Source organism: Saccopteryx bilineata, chromosome X (genome assembly GCF_036850765.1).
Source record: "Saccopteryx bilineata isolate mSacBil1 chromosome X, mSacBil1_pri_phased_curated, whole genome shotgun sequence".
Classification (NCBI taxonomy): Eukaryota; Metazoa; Chordata; class Mammalia; order Chiroptera; family Emballonuridae; genus Saccopteryx; species Saccopteryx bilineata.
In genome coordinates, this window is record NC_089502.1 from 132,923,394 (window position 1) to 132,943,117 (window position 19,724).

Consider the following 19,724-nt stretch of genomic DNA (forward strand, 5'->3'; position numbering starts at 1 on the left):
CAATCAATGAACAACTAAGATGTCGCAATGTGCAACGAAAAACTGATGATTGATGCTTCTCATCTCTCCATTCCTGTCTCTCTGTCCCTGTCTATTCCTCTCTCTGACTCTGTCTCTGAAAAAAAAAATCTTGTACACATGACAGAAATTAAATACAAGTATATTTATGCTTATATGAATACACACTAAATACACTGATGTGCTTTACACTTTTTTAGTTGGGTTTCTTGAAGTATAATTTACACCCAGTAAAATTCATCCAGTTCTTAAGGATGAATGGAAATTGTATAGTTCTGTGTGGTTGAATGAACACCCAGTTCTGTAACCACCATCATGATACCAGAGATCCTTTGTATCCTTCTGCAATCAACCCCCTGTCCACTATGCCCAGCCCCTGGCCACCACTGAGCTGTTTTGTTTCTCTATACTGTACTTTTGGTTTTTTCAGAATGTCACGTGAAGGTAATCATACAGTATGTAGCCTTCTGAGTCTGGCATTTCTCACTTAATATAATACATTGGAGAAATGGAAATCCATCCATGTTGTTGCCCGTTTCAGTAGCTTATTCTCTTTCTTACTGAATTATATAGCTCACTGTATAGATGGACAGTTTGTTTATCCATTCTGCAGCTGATGGACATTTGGGTTGTTTCCAGATTGGGACTGTCATGAAAAAGGCCGCTATAAACATTCATGAACAAGTCTTCTTAAGATATGTTTCATTTTCCTGGGGCAAATACCTAGGAGTGGGTTTGCCAGATCACAGAGTCTATGTTTCTTTGTCGGTAAGTTTTTCAGTATGTGTTCAGAAAGTAATTTGGCTCTCTCTTGTAGAAATTCTTCATACCAGCAGCATCACTGTTTCTGATCTTGAGAACCAAGTGTCTCAGATGGAGACAGCTCTGTCGTTAGGCAGCTTGGAGCCTAACCTTGCAGAAGAAATGATACACAAAGTCAGCAAACTGCTCCGTTCTCCACCTGCCTTGCTGGCTCCTCTGGCCCAAAGGTATGACTTAGCAAACCGACCCTACAGTGATGACGAAGCTTCTTACATGATTAATTATAACCAAGTATTTTTCTCTCACAATGAGTTTCATAATGACTTAAGTTGCAACTCTGTGTTCTGCTTAGAATGGGGGAAAAGTGGGAGACCTGAATTTGAACTGCCACTTATCTTTACAGATTGTTAAAAGTAGTGGATGACATTGGCTTACAGCTGAATTTTTCAACCAAGACCATAAGTCTAACCTCCCCTTCTTTGGCTCTGGCTGTGATCAGAGTGAATTCCAGTAATTTCAACACAACTACCTTTGCTGCCCAAGACCCTGCAAATCTTCAGGTACATCTTAATTTAGTGTGGGAACAGCCTTTGCTTGCTTACGATATATTGTATCGTATATCACGGGATCGAGTCTTGAATATGGATATGAGTATATGATTGAGGCAATTACTGCTTATAGTCGGGGTGATATTCAACAATGAGGCACCACAGAATCAAAAAATAAATGACATTGGTCTTGGCTGGAGCAGGATCTCAGAGGTCCTTGTTGCACCCAGTACTAACTCTTTAGCAGCTGGATTATGGAAGTCTGGGATTGTGAGTTACGGGAAGTGTCTGGTGGAGGGTTCTCGGTAGTTGGGAGAGAGCAGGGACATCAGCTATTTTCCAAAATCCATTCCAATATTTGTTTTGTATTTTTCTGAAGTTGGAAACGGGGAGGCAGTCAGACAGACTCCCGCATGCGCCCGACCAGGATCCACCCGGCACGCCCACCAGGGGGCGATGCTCTGCCCATCTGGGGCGTCGCTCTGTTGCATCCAGAGCCACTCTAGCACCTGAGGCAGAGGCCATGGAGCCATCCCCAGCGCCCGGGCCAACTTTGCTCCAATGGAGCCTTGGCTGCGGGAGGGGAAGAGAGAGACAGAGAGGAAGGAGAGGGGGAGGGGTGGAGAAGCAGATGGGCGCTTCTCCTGTGTGCCCTGGTCGGGAATCGAACCCGGGACTCCTGCACACCAGGCCGACGCTCTACCACTGAGCCAACCGGCCAGGGCTTCCAATATTTTTAAAAATATTTTATTTATTGATTTTTAGAAAGAGGAGAGAGAGAAAGTGGGGTAGGAGTGGGAGGCATCAACTCATAGTAGTAGTTGCTTCTGGTATGTGCCTTGACCGAGCAAGCCTAGGGTTTTGAACCGGTGACCTCAGCATTCCAGGTTGACGCCTTATCCACTGCATGTCAGGCCCATTCCAATATTTTAACAAGTGTTACGACTACACTGGTGTGAACAGTGGTACTGAATGTCAATCCTACTTCGCGTTGTTGTCTGTCCACCTATCAGAGGGATCGGGGACTCAAAACACCCAAGTAAAATCAAGTCCTGCCTTTTCATTTTATAATCTTCACTTGACAAGTTTAGTGCATGTGGTTCTGTGAAGACTTTGCCCTAATAAGTCACCAAGTTGGCATGTTTCTGCTATGGTCTCCCTGGGGTCTGCAATTAGCCTGTACTTCCCCTCCCCCCACGTTTACTGAGATATAATTGATATATAATAACCTGCACTTTCTGACTATTTCTGTGCATCCTTAAAATGTTTTCTTTCCTGCTCCATGGCCTCCTCTCCCTGTCACAGGTCCCCTCAAATTTTGCAGCGATCAGAGAAACAAGAACTGATTCTACAGAGATACCACAGATAAATGCCCCTACATGATTCTCCATCTTAAATAGTTGTGTTTTATAACTCTGCATTATACTAGCCCCAGACATTTCTATTATCTTTTACTTGATTTTCAGGTTTCTTTGGAAACTGAGGCTCCTGAGGATAGTATTGGCGTTATTTCTCTGCCCTCATCGCTGATGAGTAATTTGCCAGCTAATGATACAGAGCTAGCTTCCAGGGTTCAGTTCAACTTTTTTGAAACACCCGCCCTGTTTCAGGTAAAGTTGCCGCTAACTGCTTTGGCTTAGGTTTTATTTGGGAGTGGGAGACTTATGCTTCTTTTTCTCTTCACATATCTTAAGCCTGTGATATGTCAAAAGAATTTCTGAAACGCTGCAGTTCGTTTTTAAACAGGCCCTAATGATACTAGTGATGATATATAACAATAACTGATAGTTAACGTTTACCAATGCCGAGCACTATACTGAGCACTCAGAAATCTTAACTCTAATCCTCTCAATAACTCTGTGAGAAGGAAACTATTAAACTATTATTTCTTACAGATGAGGACATGGAGGCACAGAGAGGTTAACTAACTTGTTCAAGGACACACAGCTTAAATGGCTTAATGTTGTGCTCACTTTCGCAGCACATATATTAAATGGCTTAATGTTATGTTACCTCTAAGATTCGTGAAAGTACTGTAGTGTCAATCTGTGAAATTAAACTTGATATTTAGAGCATTGTATAGTGTAACAAGCTCTGCTTCTAATTATGGTCCTTGAAAAAGTCACTTTACTCCCTGACTCCAATTTTTGATCTAGGTCGTAAAACAAACATGTGGACTAAATAGTCCTTAGGGTCCCTTCAAGCTCTAAAACTCTCTGATAACATTCCGTTTTCCCTTGCCACCCTGTTGATTCTTTGGTTTGCTAGGACCCTTCCCTGGAGAACCTGTCTCTGATCAGCTACGTAATATCATCGAGTGTTGCGAACCTGACTGTCAAGAACTTGACAAGAAACGTGACGGTTACATTAAAGCACATCGACCAAAGCCAGGTGGGAGAGGCCTGTCTGGGCTGTTCATTGACCAGAAAGAAACACCTTGTGCAAACTATATCTGGAAGACTTGGCCTGTAAAAGGAGATCCAGCAGACCCTTAAAACTCAGGGCAGTGTGTAACTCACACAGCCACTCCGTTGGGTTTTAGCATACCTAATAACTGACCACCTGGTTTCCAAGACGGAGCAATGCAAAAGCAAGCTCTTATCCACTGCCGGATTTCAGTGCATTTCAACCTGAGGCCGCAGGTCTGTTATCCCCTCCAAAGAGAAAACATCTCTTGCTTCAGTTCACAATGACCATCACCTGTGATCTCACTACTCAAAGTGGGGTCAGCAGACCCTTAGGCCCCACCCCAGACCGTGTGAATCAGAGTATGCATTTTAATAAGGCCTCAAGATGATTCCTAAGCATAATTACTCAGTTTAAGCAGTGTTCTCCTATATAAAGACTCAGTTGCTTCTAGGGACCAGTATAAAATGTTTCTAAAAATTAAGAATGAGATCCTGAAATAAAAAACATATCATAGTTTTTTTAAATTGCTTTTGTTTTTTCAGTTTAGTAAATTAATTATTTGTGATGTATCTTTCTACCGCAGGATGACTTAACAGTAAGATGTGTATTTTGGGACTTGGGCAGAAATGGTAGGTTCCGGTCATCCTTTTTCAAAATCTTGAGTGGGTGGGGGGAGGACGCATAGGGGAGGAAGGACAGTCATTGGTGTTGGCCTTGCTGATGGAACAGACACTCTTCCCAATGCCAACAGGTGGAAGAGGAGGTTGGTCACCCGATGGCTGCTCCGTCAAAGACAGGAGGCCAAATGAAACCATCTGCACCTGTAGCCACCTTACAAGCTTCGGCATCCTACTGGTAATCTATCCACACTCTCTGGCCGTAGATTCTGGATCTGAGGGGTAGCTGGGCATCATACCATGATGTCTAATCTGCGGATGACTTTGATAGATCGGCAGATATGATATTGTGGTAGAGTTATAGACCAATGAAATTACTCTTCTAATAAGCAAATGCACTTGAAGGATAATACTTGAATGTGGAAACATTTTTTCCCATTCTATTTTTACATTTAAATTTCATCATTCATTTAAATAGATAGGAGGATTGGAGAATTTGGATTAAAATGGGTAATAAAAATGGTTTAGTTTGCAATGTACTTTAGTTTTTATAAAACACACTGACATAAGTTATCTTATTTAAATCCCCCATAGTCCTGCAAGATAGGTAGAATGAGGTATTATTGTTATTGTCATTTTAATGACATCAGAATTAAGACTCATTTGTTAGGTAATTGTCTACAGTTATAGAACTGAGAAATATAAGGCCCAGAAACCAAATTCAAAGCTTTAGACTCCTTGCTCAGTGCTTCTCCGGCATACCATAATACACTGATAAAATACATGGGTTTTAGAGTCAGCCAGACCTGAATTTGTTTCCTGGCTCCTCTGCTTCATAGCTGTGTGATCTTGGGCAAATTACTTAGCTTCTCTGGGCCTCAATTTCATTATCTTTAATGATAATAATTATGGCTACCTTATTTGTTTGTTGAATGAATATGGATAGGCACTTAGGATACTCAATCAATATAAATCATGACTTTTATTTAATTTAAAATATTTGATCTTGAAAACAATATTTTATTTTCTAGGACCTATCTCGAACATCCTTACCAGCGGCTCAAATGATGGCTCTGACATTTATCACATATGTTGGTTGTGGGCTTTCATCAATTTTTCTGTCAGTTACTCTTATAACCTACATAGCCTTTGAGTGAGTATCCATAATTGAAAACTTGGGTTGTAGGATACAGTGCTCACCTCCATTGCCAAAATGTATCAATTAAGTGTGCTCTTACCTGACCAGGCGGTGGTACAGTGGATACAGCATCAAACTGGGACGCGGAGGACTCAGGTTCAAAACTCCAAGGTCACTGGCTTGAGCGTGGGCTCATCTGGCTTGAGTACGGGGTCACAGACATGACCCCATGGTTGCTGGCTTGAGCCCAAAGGTCATTGGCTTGAGCTCAAGGTTGCTGGCTTGAGCAAGGAGTCATTCGCTCTGCTGTAGCCCCCCGGTCAAGGCACATATAAGAAAGCAGTCAGTGAACAACTAAGATGCCACAACGAAGAATTGATGCTTCTCATCTCTCTCCCTTTCTGTCTGTCCCTATCTGTCCTCTGACTGACTCTCTCTCTCTCTCTCTCTCTCTCTCTTAAAAATAAATTTAAAAAGTGAGCTCCTCAGCCTACCCTATCCTATATACCTATCTAGTGGAATTACCTATATGTAGAACTTCATGGGACTTTTTGTTTTATATACTCGATTCCTTTCATTAGTCTATGCACTCACTGAAGGAAGGGGTTGTGTCATCTTTGTATCCTAAAATCATGCAGGGAACTTAGTTGACGTTAAATATGAAATGAAAGATTGGTGAAGACCCTGAAACTCAACAGCTTACAATTTGAAATAGACGATAGAGCCATGTATAACATAACAGCTATATTTAAAATACTATGTTTCTAAATTATACCTAACAAACACAAAGGATTAAATGCATTAATACCTGCAGGTTGAAGAAGAATAAAGAATATAAAGCCTCACTAAAAAATATAGAACCTTGGTGAGTGTGGCTTTGTAGGTAAAAGCAAAATGACATTCCAAATAACAGGATCTCCTTGTTGGCTTACAGAAAGGTCCTTTTGTTCACTTTTTTGGGGGAGGATTCCAACAAATTCTGTTGGAAAAGAAGAAAACAGACATTTTTATTACATTAACTAAACAAAACAATATGTAAGTTCTGGATGTATATTTTGGACCCTGATCAAGAAATGTACAAATTTACTTTGAATGCCAAACTTAGGGTCCAGCTGTGACTATAGATCTTCTAGTGGACCTTTGAAAATATTATTAATGAGACTAAATTACCATAAAGTCAGCCATTACTCAGAATGATTTCACCAGCTCTAATTTCCCACACATAAACATGTACGTGTTATCAATTAGCTATATTTTCCTGTGCCTGTTTCATTTAGCTATAGTATATACTCTTCTTTCCATATTCTCATTTTACCTAATATCACAAGATAGCAGGGAAATCTGGCTCTGTTTTAAAGATCTGAATATAGGAGCCTATTCTATGAGAAGAAACAGCAATGCTTCTAGAAGTAGTTTGGGAGAAGCTGGGGGGAGTGCTCAGTAGATTCCACTACAAACTATTTAAAAGGTTGGGTCAATAGTCAGCATGTAAAAGTTTCACAGAAATGCAAACACAAGTTTTCCATATGGTTCCACTGATGATTCTGTTTAGATTTTTCCTTTGTTTTTGGCTTTAATGCCTACACACACACACACACACTCAAAGAGAAGAAATTTACACATATGTAAGAGTCCCCCCCCATCCAGTTTTGCTCTCTGCAGTTTTAGTTACCTGGATTCAACTCCACTCCAAAAAATATTAAATGGAAAATTCCAGAAATAATCGATTCATAAGTTTTAACTTGCACACCATTCTGAGTAAGTAGCATGATGAAATCTCACACGATACTTCTCCATCCTGTCCCGGATATGAATCCTCTCTTTGTCCAATATATCTACGCTGTACATATACACTGCTCACAAAAAATAGGGGATAGTTTATCGCTTCATATTCATTTTGAAATATCTCCTAATTTTTGTGAGCAGTATACTATTCACCCATTAGTTGCTTAGTAGACATCTTGGTATCACAGTGCTTGTGTTCAAGTGACCCTTATTTTACTTAATAATGGCTCCAAAGCACAAGAGTAGTGATACTGACAATTCAGATATGCCAAAAGGAAGCTTTAAGCCCTGGCCGGTTGGCTTAGCGGTAGAGCTTCGGCCTGGCGTGCGGGGGACCCGGGTTCGATTCCCGGCCAGGGCACATAGGAGAAGCACCCATTTGCTTCTCCACCCCTCCCCCTCTCCTTCCTCTCTGTCTCTCTCTTCCCCTCCCGCAGCCGAGGCTCCACTGGAGCAAGGATGGCCCGGGCGCTGGGGATGGCTCCTTGGCCTCTGCCCCAGGCGCTAGAGTGGCTCCAGTCGTGGCAGAGCGATCAGCCCCTGGTGGGCAGAGCGTCGCCCCTGGTGGGCGTGCTGGATGGATCCCGGTCGGGCGCATGCGGGAGTCTGTCTGACTGTCTCTCCCTGTTTCCAGCTTCAGAAAAAAATGCAAAAAAAAAATATATGTTCTAAGGTTACTAAGATTTACAGTAAGAATGAATCTTCTATCTGTGAAATTATGAAGAGGGAAAAAGCAATCTGTGCTAGTTTCGCTGTTGTACTTCAAACTGAAAAAGGTACAGCTACAAAAGTGCTTAGTTAAGATCTAAAAGGCAGCCTGACCAGGTGGTGGCGCAGTGAATAAAGCATCAGACTGGGACACAGAGGACCCAGGTTCGAGACCCGAGGTCACTGGCTTGAGTGCAGGTTCACCAGCTTGAGCGTGGGATCATAGACCTGACCCTATGGTCGCTGGCTTGAGCCCAAAGGTTGCTGGCTTGAAGCCAAAGGTTGCCAGCTTGAGCCCAAGGTCACTGGCTTGAGCAAGGGGTCACTCAGACCCCTTGGTCAAGACACATATGAGAAAGCAATCAATGAACAACTAAGGAGCTGCAACAAAGAATTGATGCTTCTAATATCTCTCCTTTCCTGTCTGTCCCTATCTGTCCCTCTCTCTGACTCTCCCTCTGTCTCTGTCAAAAAAAAATGATGGAAAAGGCATTAAATTTGTGGGTAGAAGACATGAACAGAAAAGATATTGCAATGGTAATATGTTGCACCAGAAAGCATTGAGTCTATTGTAGGAAGACTTCAGCAAGGGATCCCCTGAAACAAGTGACACCAACCCAAGTGAGGGATGGGTAACACAGATCCAGGAATAGGTCTGGACTGAAAAATATATATAAACTGCTGGAGAAAGAGAGACACCACATTCACATAACTTTTATTTTTATTTTTATTTTTTGGTGTTTTTCTGAAATTGGAAATGGGGAGGCAGTCAGACAGACTCTCACATATGCCTGACCGGGATCCACCCGGCAAACCCACCAGAGGGCGATGCTCTGCCCATCTGGGGCATTGCTCTGTTGCAACCAGAGCCATTCTAGCGCCTGAGGCAGAGGCCACAGAGCCATCCTCAGTGCCTGAGCCAACTTTGCTCCAATGGAGCCTTGGCTGCGGGAGGGGAAGAGAGAGACAGAGAGGAAGGAGAGGGGGAGGGGTGGAGAAGCAGATGGGCGCTTCTCCTGTGTGCCCTGGCCTGGAATCGAACCTGGGACTCCTGCACGCCAGGCCAATGCTCTACCGCTGAGCCAACCAGCCAGGGCCACTTTTACTTTTGTTATAATATTTTTTAATATTTTATATATTTTTATTATAATTGTTCTATTTTATTAGTTATTTTTGTTAATGTCTTACTGTGCCTAATTTATAAATTAAACTTTATCATAGGTGTGTATGCATAGAAAAAAACATAGTCTATACAGGGTTTGGCACTATCCACAGTTTCAAGCATTCACTGGGGGTCTTGGAATGTATTCCCTGTAGATAAGAGGGGATACTATAGCCCTTAACCAAAGAATAAAAATAAATTGCTTAAAACTCATAAATGGTCACATAAGGAAAATGTGTTGCTAATTCTTTTCTTGTCCTTTCCTTTTAGAAAGATCCGGAGGGATTACCCTTCCAAAATTCTCATCCAGCTTTGTGCAGCTCTGCTCCTGCTGAATCTGGCTTTCCTCTTGGACTCATGGGTTGCTCTGTATGACATGCGAGTCCTCTGCATCTCGGCAGCTGCATTTTTACATTATTTTCTCTTGGTCTCATTTACGTGGATGGGCCTAGAAGCATTCCATATGTATCTGGCCCTTGTCAAAGTGTTTAATACTTACATCCGAAAATACATCCTTAAATTCTGCATTGTCGGTTGGGGTATGTATAACTTGCTTACACATTATTGCCTCTGCTTTCTCTTTTTCTCCAGTGTTTTGATTTGTAATCACATAGAGACAATGTTGAAACAGGTCACATTTGGTAGATTTCTATAACAGCTCTATTCTCCTCACATGTTGCACTGCCCAAAGAGCAACCTTGTCTAGTCTCTTTCTGGAACACCTGTACATCTCCCCTGGATTGATTATAAACATAAAACTCTTAGGAGCGCTTCCAGTCAAGATGATAGAGTAGATAAACGCTGTACTCACATATTCCCATGAACACATCAAAATTACAACCAAACTACAGAACAGCCATTGAGAACCACCTGAAGTTTAGCTGAACAGAAGTCCTATAACTTAAATATAAAGAAGCCACATCAAGACTGGTAAGAGAGGTGAAAATGCAAAACATGCTGGTCCCTCCAGCACTGTAGCATCAACTTGCTAGAAAAGTGCCAGGGACATAGAAGAGGTACTGAATTGTCTGACTTTAGGATAAGGGCTGGAGGAACAACTTTCTCCCAAATAGATGTACTGGCAGAAGCCATTGTTCCTTTGCAGATCCCTCCCCTACAGGGAGAAGTGGGCACCATATCTGAGTTTCTATCAACCTGGCTAACACTGTTCACCCTGACCTGGTGATTTCCTGAGACCCTGTCCCACCCAACTTGCAAGCCCACTAGAGCTTCCAGCTGCTTTTCCATCAAAAGGCTTGTCTTGGCTCCTGCTGCAGTCTTCCCTAAAACCTCTCAAAGGTTCACAAACCACAAGCAAGTGGCATCTGGCTTTGGCATGCTCTATACCTCTTGCTAAGCAGCCCTAACCAGAGCACTAGTGGTAGCTGGCCTCGGTTCTCAGCTTGGCTTCTCCCAGGCACCACCAATTCCAGTACAGGTGGCAACCATCTGCAGATCAGTTTGTAGCTCATACTGGGCAGCCCCAGACAAGGCACAGGCAGTGACTGACCTTGGCCCCAAACTCCAAGAAGGCCCCAGAGCCAGCGTACCCAGTGGACAGCTTCAGCCACACCAGGGCACTACCCAACCACCTCCACAAGCGATACACTTACAGAGCAGACTGAAGCAAGTCCTGTTTTATGGGGTGAGCCCAATCACAGTAGCTCCTCTGCTGTAATCACAGCCAGTCCTCACAGCCAACTGGCCCGGGGCTTAATCCCTCCCATTTATGTGCCAACAGCAATCAAGGCTCAACTACAATAGAAGATTGCACACAGGCCATACCTACGGCCCACCTGGTCTCTACAGGACACTTATTATATAAGGCCACCCTACCAAGACTGGGAGATGTAGCAATTCTACCTAGTACGTAGAAACAAACACAGGGATGCAACCAAAATATGAAGACAAAGAAACATGTCCCAAATGAAAAAAAAAAGGACCAAACTCCAGAAAAAGAACTAAACATAGTGGAGAGAAGCAATCCACATCAGATGCAGAATTCAAAACACTAGTTATAAGGATCTCATAAACTTAAGGGAAGAATAGATTAACTCACTGAGATCTTCAACAAAGAGATATAAATCATAAAAATTAAGAAAGAAAACATTAAAAAGAATCAGTCAGAAATGAAGAATACAATAACTGAAATGAATACATTAGAAGGAATCAATGGTAGATTAGATGAAGCAGAGGATTGAATCAGCAATTTGAAAGATAAGATAGCAGAAAATATCCAATCAGAACAGCAAAAAGAAAAAGAACCCCCCCCCAAATGAAGATAGTTTAAGGGGACTCAAGGACAACATGAAGTGTACCAACATTCACATCATGGGGGTGCCAGAAGGAGAAAAGAGACAGAAAGGAATTGAACACCTATTTGAGCCTGACCTGTGCTGGTGCAGTGGATAAAGCATTGACCTGGAATGCTGAGGTCACCAGTTTTAAACCCTGGGCTTGCTTGGCAAAGGCACATATAGGAGTTGATTCTCCCTGTCCCTCTCCCCTTCTCTCTCTCTCTCTCTCTCTCTCTCTCTCTCTCTCTCTCTTTCTCTCACGCTCCCCTCTAAAATGAATAGTCTTTAAAAAAAACCTATTTTGAAAAAAAGGACAGAAAATTTCACTAACTTTTCAAATGAAATAGACACACAAGTCCAGGAAGTGCAGAGAGCCCCAAATAATATGAACCCAAAGAGGCCAACTGTAAAGCCAGTAGCCACGGCCACCATCACAGCCACCTGGCCCATGCAGGTTCGCATTTGATTTGGACAGATGGTAATGAAACAACAGAGCCAAGAACTGGTGGGCCATTACCTTTAATCCTAGCTTGCATCCGGTGGGCAAGAAATACACACACAGTGGGAAAACACGTCCCTTTCCATTCTGGGCTCCCAAAGCCAGTGACTTATCCAAGTTTCCTAGAATCAAAGTTTTCTACCTCACCAGCCTTATTCACCTCTGTTCCCCATCTCCTTCTCTCTGCACAAACTCTGCACAAACTGGCTTCTCCTTCAGCACTCCGCCATCTGGGCTGCTTCTCCTCTCCTCCACATGGCCTTTTTCTGCTCTGCTCCAGTGTGGGCTCCTCTGCCCCATTTTATAATGTAGAAATCAAAACCTTTAATCCAATATACAAACAAGGAAGTCTCTGATACAAAGTCACTTATCTGAGGCATAATGGAATTCCTCATGAAAGTACACCACCCCACATCATGCAACAGTCAAAGGTGTGCAGAAAAGCTTAGTTTTGAAAAGATCTTAGTATTAAAAGGGTGGGAAAGGCTTAGTCTTAAAACTAAGCCTTAGGCTATAATGACCCTGCTTGCTTATAGCCTGTCCCCCACACCCAATGCAAACTATAAGCTAAACTATAAGCGAGCAAACATATATATCATATTTACAAACTTATTTGACCAATACCGATACCAAGAAACATCATAATTAAAATGTCAAAGGACAAAGACAATGAGAGAATCTTAAAAGCAGCAAGAGGAAAGCAGTTACCTTCAAGGGAGCTCCCATAAGACTGTCAGCTAATTTCTCAACAGAAACTTTACATGTCAGAAAAGATTGGCACAAAATATTCAAAATGATGAAAAGCAAAGACCCGAGACCAAGATTACTATACTCAGGAAGGCTATAATTTAGAATTGAAGGACAGATAAAAGGCTTCCTAGACAAGAATAAGCTAAAGGAGTTCATCACCACCAAACCAGTATTACAAGATCTACTTAAAAAGAAAAATGGCCCTGACCGGGTGACTAGTGGATAGAGTGTCATCCTGACACACTGAGGTCATTGATTCAATCCCTAGTCAGGACACATATGAGAAGCAACCAGTGGGTGCAAAACTAAATGTAACAACTAAGCAGATCAATGAGTTGATGCCTCTCTCTCTCTCATCAATGGAAAAACTTTTTAAAAAGAAAAAAAAGATCAAAATATGAATACAAGTTCAATAAATACATATTTATCAACAATTACTGTAAATGCAAATGGATTAAATGTTCCAATCAAAAGACACAAGGTAGCTGAATGGATAAGAAAACAAGACCCATACATATGCTGTCTACAAGAGACTCACATCTGATTGAAAGATACACACAGACTGAAAGTAAAGGGATAGAAAAAGATATTTCATAAAAATAAAACCTGGTTCGTTTCTGCAAGGTCACTTCCTTTAAGGGATGTCAGAGGTTTCTCAGGCCAATTACCTAACTAGTGTTGATAAGGCGATTCCTGACTGACAGGTGTTAAGATTCCATTTCTGGGAAAGGTGAAACTGTAATTAAGTCTCAGTTTGGTGACATGGGGCTTAGCATAAGCAACTGCTTTTAAGGCCTGTTGACTTCTTTTTAACACTTTACAAGGCAGCCAGTAACAATTTTCTAAAGCTCTAGAGTTCTGTGTTTTCCTTTAAGTTAATAATTTGGCTCTATGTTGGCACTTACTTAGTGGTCTTAGTTTTACTCTCTTGGGCAAATAATTAATAATAATTAATATAATAAAAATAATAAAATAATTAATAATAATAATAATAATAATAATGGGCTGACAGCTCTTCTGCCAAAGAGTCCTTTAGATAATCTATAAGTAATATGTAACATTACGTATAATGCCCCGTTTTTCAGTGTATTTTCACACAAGTAACCCCATGAAGACAAGTTAGTGAGGTTAGCAAGGCAGTTATTGCAATCTCCAGCTGAAAGTGATGACAATTTCCCGCAGGTCACACAGCTCACGACCAGCTGAGCCTGTCTTTCTGATTTCTCATGTATATCCCTTCCACTGTGTTCCAGATGCAATCCCTCCCAAACTCCCTCCTCTACCTCAGGCTAAATGTTCCTTTGAATATTCCCTACACAACAGGATTGCAGACCCTTTACCACCCTTGTCACTCTGCCTGAGATTATATCTTTGTGAAGAATAACAGAACACCTTTCCAGAAAGATAAGTCACTTCTTCCCAGAAAAATAAGTCACCGCTTCTGACAATGGCACAAATTCTGTCAAATTCTGTCTTCTTTGTATAATCCTGAAAGGTGAGATTCCCTTGTCAAGGACTAGCTCCATGCTACCAATATCTTATATTTAGATAAGTGTCTTACTTTGGAAGTCATATGAAAGTGTATCCAGAAAGTACAAATATAAAAGGGTTAAATGGAATATTATGTTAGATTTTCCCAGGAACCCCAACCTGTCTATGAAAATGAATTTTTTTTATACCCCATAGCCTTGAGATTCGGTGTCAGGCTGGCCTGTGTGAGGTGATTTCATGGGCTCAGGTGGTGGGTGATGGGGCAAAGGGATGAGAAACCAGCATAGTGGCAGTCATCACCCCCAAATCAGCCAGGTCAGGCTCCTGAATCCATCAATGGGTTACAGCAGTGGCAGTCAACCTGGTCCCTACCGCCCACTAGTGGACGTTCCAGCTTTCATGGTGGGTGGTAGCAGAGCAACCAAAGTATAAATAAAAAGATAGATTTAACTATAGTAAGTTGTTTTATAAAGATTGATTCTGCCAAACTTAGCAAAAATCCGACATAAAGTACTTGGTAAGTAATTATTATTATATGCTTTAACTTGCTGTAACTCTGCTTTATAAATTTTATAAAGTTACTTCCCTACTTTATAAATCACCATGACTGTGGATCCGGTAGGCGTTAGAAAATGTTACTACTAACAGAGATACAAAAGTGGGCGGTAGGTATAAAAAGGTTGACTACCCCTGGTTACAGATAATCAGTTGAGGACTTTTCAGTTCATAAAGATTTGCCAGGACTTGCTGGTAATCCTAGTAAGTTGAATATGACTTACATTTAGTTTACATTTTGGAGTCCTTCACTTTGCCTCCCACATGACACTTAAAATGATATCCCAGGCACGTATAAGATAAGGGTAGCACTAGCTATCGTGGACAAACCCTGAGATCTCAGGAGATACTTTCTCACTGTGCGCAGCCCAGTTAGCAGGAGCAGTGGGCTCTCTTGTCCTGCAGTTACTCAGGACCCAGCCTCTGGAGAGTTCTCTGTCTCAAGACAGAGCTTCCAAGATTGCCCTGAATTTGGGAGAAAAGACAATGGAGGGCCTCGCAGGATTTTATGCAACAGGCCTAGAGGTAGAGCAGATCACATCTGTCCCTATCCCACTGGCCAAGACCTAGTCCTGTGGCCACATACACCTAGTTACAGGGAGGCTGGGAGATGTCCAGCCATGTGCCAAGGAAGAAGAGAAACTTGGTTTGGTGAACAGTTCACCAGGCCCTTCCGCCAGGAGAAAATAGTAATCTCTATTCTTTCTTCCCACCACCTGTCGTTATTAGAATCATGTGACCAATGTCTCCTATCTTCTAGGAGTACCGGCCGTGGTTGTTAGCACTGTCCTGATTACATCTACAGATAACTACGGGCTTGGGTCCTACGGGAAATTCCCGAGTGGCTCACCTGACGACTTGTGAGTACAAAGCCCCCAAGGAAATGTTGAGTGAACTGGAAAACAGGGTTCTCCAAGAGAGTGGAGGATCTGTCAGCATACCTACTCCAACCCTCGTCGTAATAAAATCCAGTAACATTTACAGCAACCTTCGCATATTATATACATATATAAATATGTATAAATATGTAAAAATGAAATACCAGTTATCTTATGTTAGTAAAGACTCATGGAATAAAGTTACGAAGATTTAAAGGGAGCAAAATCCTGAATGTTTTCAAAGAATAATTTTAAATACTTTCAGTCACCAGGTATCCTAAAATAAACTCTCAGGTGTTTTTTTTTTTTTTTCCTAGAGATATAAGTGGTTGTGGAAACAGTGGTTTTATCATTTTGTTTTCTTTTTTACTTGTAGGAAATGTTTCAGTAAAATATTAATTCACTGTATCATTTTGAACCATATTTCAGTGCTGTGATATGTTTTCTCTTTTTCCCTCCCTCCCCAAATTACAGTTGTTGGATCAACAGCAATGCTGTATTCTATATTACAGTTGTGGGATATTTCTGTGTAATATTTTTGCTGAACATCAGCATGTTCATCGTGGTCCTGGTCCAGCTCTGTCGAATTAAAAAGAAGAAACAACTGGGAGCCCAGCGAAAAACCAGTATTCAAGACCTCAGGAGTGTTGCGGGCCTTACATTTTTACTGGGAATTACTTGGGGCTTTGCCTTCTTTGCCTGGGGACCAGTTAATGTCACCTTCATGTATCTCTTTGCTATCTTCAACACCTTACAAGGTAAGCTCTTACAGCACTAAATCTGCACTGAATGATCCCAGCTGAACTTAAAAATACCACTACTAAAGAGTATCTTCAAAGTGGTTTGTTTAGTAGCTTAAGATATGTACATTGAACAACAGATTTCTCTTTGAGAAAGGGTGCTTTGAGGTTGTTGGAAGAAAGGCGTCCCCTAAATTCAAGAAGTGCTACTTTCTTCCTCCTTTCTCATGATCTCATCAAAGAGGATATATACTGAGGGGCCCTGCCACGAATTCTTTCTGGGACTCAATTATTTTTCCTTCACTTGGTTCCTTTTTTCAAACTCTCTGTTAAAATAGGACATCTATACAGAAAAGTGCATATGCCATCGATGTCCCTGTGAGGTCTCACCACCACACCCTCCCTGGTCTGTGTTTGAGTGGAAGACAAGAATAGGAGTGCAGTCAGTGGACAGAGCCCTGTGGCAGCAGCCCGGCCCAGGGGCTAATTCTGAGAAGCTGCTCTGCTGGGACCCGCAGCGGGAAAGGGGCAGGCTTTGTGTGGCACCCTTACTTCACAGCTTCCTATCTGGAAATGAAGCCCAGGCTGTAGTCATTTCGAACCCTCTTAGCCGTATTCTTTGGAAAAGCAAATTACTAATTCTTTTAGACCAGTGTTATAAAAGACTTGTCAGTTCTGATTAATTTATTATTAATTTTAATTCATTGTGTTAACATGGATTCAAGTGTCCCACTCAATATAACACCCTCACCCTCACCCCCATGTCCCCCATTACACCCTCTTTGCCCCCCTCCCCCTAACTCCCTCCCCCATTCCCTGTGGGACTTGCTGTCCTGTTGTCTGTATCTCTGTGTTGTGTATGTATAGTTTCACTTATCCCTTCACCTTCTCTGATCCCATCTCCTCAGCCCCTTCCCTCTGACAGCTGTCCCTCTGCTCCCTGTGACCCCACCTCTGCCTCTATTCCGTTCCTCAGTTCACTGTGTTCATTAGATTCCACATATAAGTGACATCATATATTTGTCTTTCTCTGCCTGGCTTATAACCAAAATTTATAAAGAACTTCTAAAACTCTGATTAATTTTTAATGGAAGTACAGTACTTGGGCATTAAAAGCAGAGCAGTTTAATAGGTTTAATTACAATAACAATCACTGATGTCCTTTGGTTACCCTTTATTCCAAATCCTCTGCTGGGATGTGTTCTCATCTACTTGTTTTCATCTTTTCCTGTTGCTTTTAGCTCCAATAGCATCCTCCTGTAGTTCTATCAGGCAATAGATTATTTTGTGTTTTCAAAGAAAATCCAACCTGAGATTGAATTCAAATGCCTAACTTAGCTGTTAGTTCTGATTTTATTTGGAGGCAACCAGTTAATAAACTTGTTGGTTACATACAATTGTTCATTTGAACCTACAGTGTACCAGTTCCTGAATCGGTATATCTAGGTGTTGCACTACATAGTATTAAACAGAAAAGTTTATTTGCCAACAATGGCATACTATAAGGAAGAGACACTTTAAGAGAAAAAAGATATGCTCAGATCACACTAGTCATAAAAACGAAAGCGAAGTACCTACCCCCCACATATTTAATGTGGAAACCGAACCTGCCTCTTTCTCTTCATTCCCCCAGAATGTCTATTCATTAGAATATGAAAGGATAGAAGAAATGTACTGTTTCATTTACAGAAGGGATCCTAATTTGCAGGGCTTTGGTGTTGATTAAACGAGAGACGTGTATAGGCTCTGATTTGGGACTTGGGTACCCCTACTGTGATCTCTCTCATACATGCCATTTCTCCCGGAATGTAACCAAGGGTAACCACCCAGGGTGGCAAATGAACAAAGGTATGCATGCAGTATTCACGATATAAGTCTTTAGGGTGGGCATCTGAAAAGGCACACCTGACGTTTTAAAATGAAGACTTTAAAGTAGATAGATTGGGGGTTGGGGAGAGGGAGAACTCCAAATTCGTCCCTTCGTTCAGCAAATATTTATTGGTGAAAGTGTTGAGGAGTCACAGTAATGGGGGCGTGTGGTGATCCCTGTGACTGTGACTGCAAGGTCAGGGCTGAGGTAGACAGAAGATGGCATTTGACAGAACTTGCAAGTCAATTATAAATATGGAAGAGAAGGGAGGGGAGGTAGGAGCCTAGGTCTGAGCTGGCATCCTGGGTAGGTAGCTTGTACTTCCAGAGATAGGGAAGGTCAAGGTCAGAATGTGAGGGGAGAGACAGTAAACTTAGTTTTAGAAATACAGAATATCATTCCTTTTATAAGTATTTATTAATCACAAAAAGAGTTCCAGGGCACCTTTCGATAGCAAACTACCCAGGACTTTGGATTTTCTTTTTTCAATTTGTGAACTTTCACTTTGCCTATAGCTGCCAAAGATTTTATCTTTTGTACAAAGGAAGCTCCTGACAGTCAGGTCTTAGTTTGTAATTCATTGTACTATGGGTCTTTTTTTCCCATAGGATTTTTCATATTCATCTTTTACTGCGTAGCAAAAGAGAATGTCAGAAAGCAGTGGAGGCGGTATCTTTGTTGTGGAAAGTTACGGCTGGCTGAAAACTCTGGTAAAGATTTACTTTTCTTTTTATCCTTCTAAATCTTGAGGAAAACACTGTATAAGTGAAGATTCAGAGCAATCAATGCCACAAGACTTATCAGATCTAGAAATCAATGAATGAAACCTGATCAATAGAAAATATTAATTGGGAATATTGGGGCAAAAAAAACTAATGAATTAAAAAGATAGTTATCTCTACGAACTTAGTGAGCAATAGAAAATTTTAGAATTTATTTCCTTTTGAGCTAATATTTACCATTTACCCAAAGTAATTTTTAATATTTACATTCATATCTTTTTAAGTCTTGATTCAAACTTGTATATAAACTTCAGAATACATTTGGCTGTTTGGTTATAGCATATATTTGGTTATTTTGAAGTTATAAAATTTTCACATCCTGTTGGACTATACAGCAAATAACTCATTTTTAAGAAAATTTTAAAAACTAAGTACTGTCTGAAAACTAAATTCCTTTTGCATGAATACCACCCATAAATACAGCCTCTGTAGACTGCAAAGATATAGCTATACAATCTATATTCAGAAAATGGTAATACATGTAGTTTAGTTATTTGCATGAATTTAAGAACCAGGAGCCATCACAATGCAGTCAATATGTGTTCTTAAGACAGTCCTTGGCTCGCCTGACCAGGCGGTGGCGCAGTGGATAGAGCGTTGGACTGAGATGTGGAAGACCCAGGTTCGAGACCCCGAGGTCACCAGCTTGAGCGCAGGCTCAACTGATTTGAGCAAAAGCTCACCAGCTTGGACCCAAGGTCGCTGGTTTGAGCAA

At 41.4% G+C, this 19,724-nt stretch overlaps 2 protein-coding genes across 9 annotated transcripts in view; one reads left to right on the plus strand and one right to left on the minus strand.

Annotated features, from left to right (window-relative positions):
• The window catches only part of LOC136317118 (serine/arginine repetitive matrix protein 3-like), a 300,751-nt gene that overhangs the window by 269,951 nt on the left and 11,076 nt on the right, over positions 1 to 19,724 (minus strand). The gene's annotated exons all lie outside the window — the stretch shown is intronic.
• The window catches only part of ADGRG2 (adhesion G protein-coupled receptor G2), a 133,601-nt gene that overhangs the window by 107,789 nt on the left and 6,088 nt on the right, over positions 1 to 19,724 (plus strand). For all 8 annotated transcript variants that reach the window (XM_066249664.1, XM_066249657.1, XM_066249661.1 and 5 more), the window contains 11 exons: positions 836 to 1,007; positions 1,184 to 1,340; positions 2,795 to 2,938; positions 3,597 to 3,719; positions 4,321 to 4,366; positions 4,489 to 4,592; positions 5,386 to 5,507; positions 9,418 to 9,686; positions 15,500 to 15,599; positions 16,092 to 16,375; positions 18,836 to 18,937. In XM_066249664.1, coding sequence (XP_066105761.1) covers positions 836 to 1,007; positions 1,184 to 1,340; positions 2,795 to 2,938; positions 3,597 to 3,719; positions 4,321 to 4,366; positions 4,489 to 4,592; positions 5,386 to 5,507; positions 9,418 to 9,686; positions 15,500 to 15,599; positions 16,092 to 16,375; positions 18,836 to 18,937 — 1,623 coding nt within the window. The remainder of the gene's footprint in view (positions 1 to 835; positions 1,008 to 1,183; positions 1,341 to 2,794; positions 2,939 to 3,596; positions 3,720 to 4,320; positions 4,367 to 4,488; positions 4,593 to 5,385; positions 5,508 to 9,417; positions 9,687 to 15,499; positions 15,600 to 16,091; positions 16,376 to 18,835; positions 18,938 to 19,724) is intronic.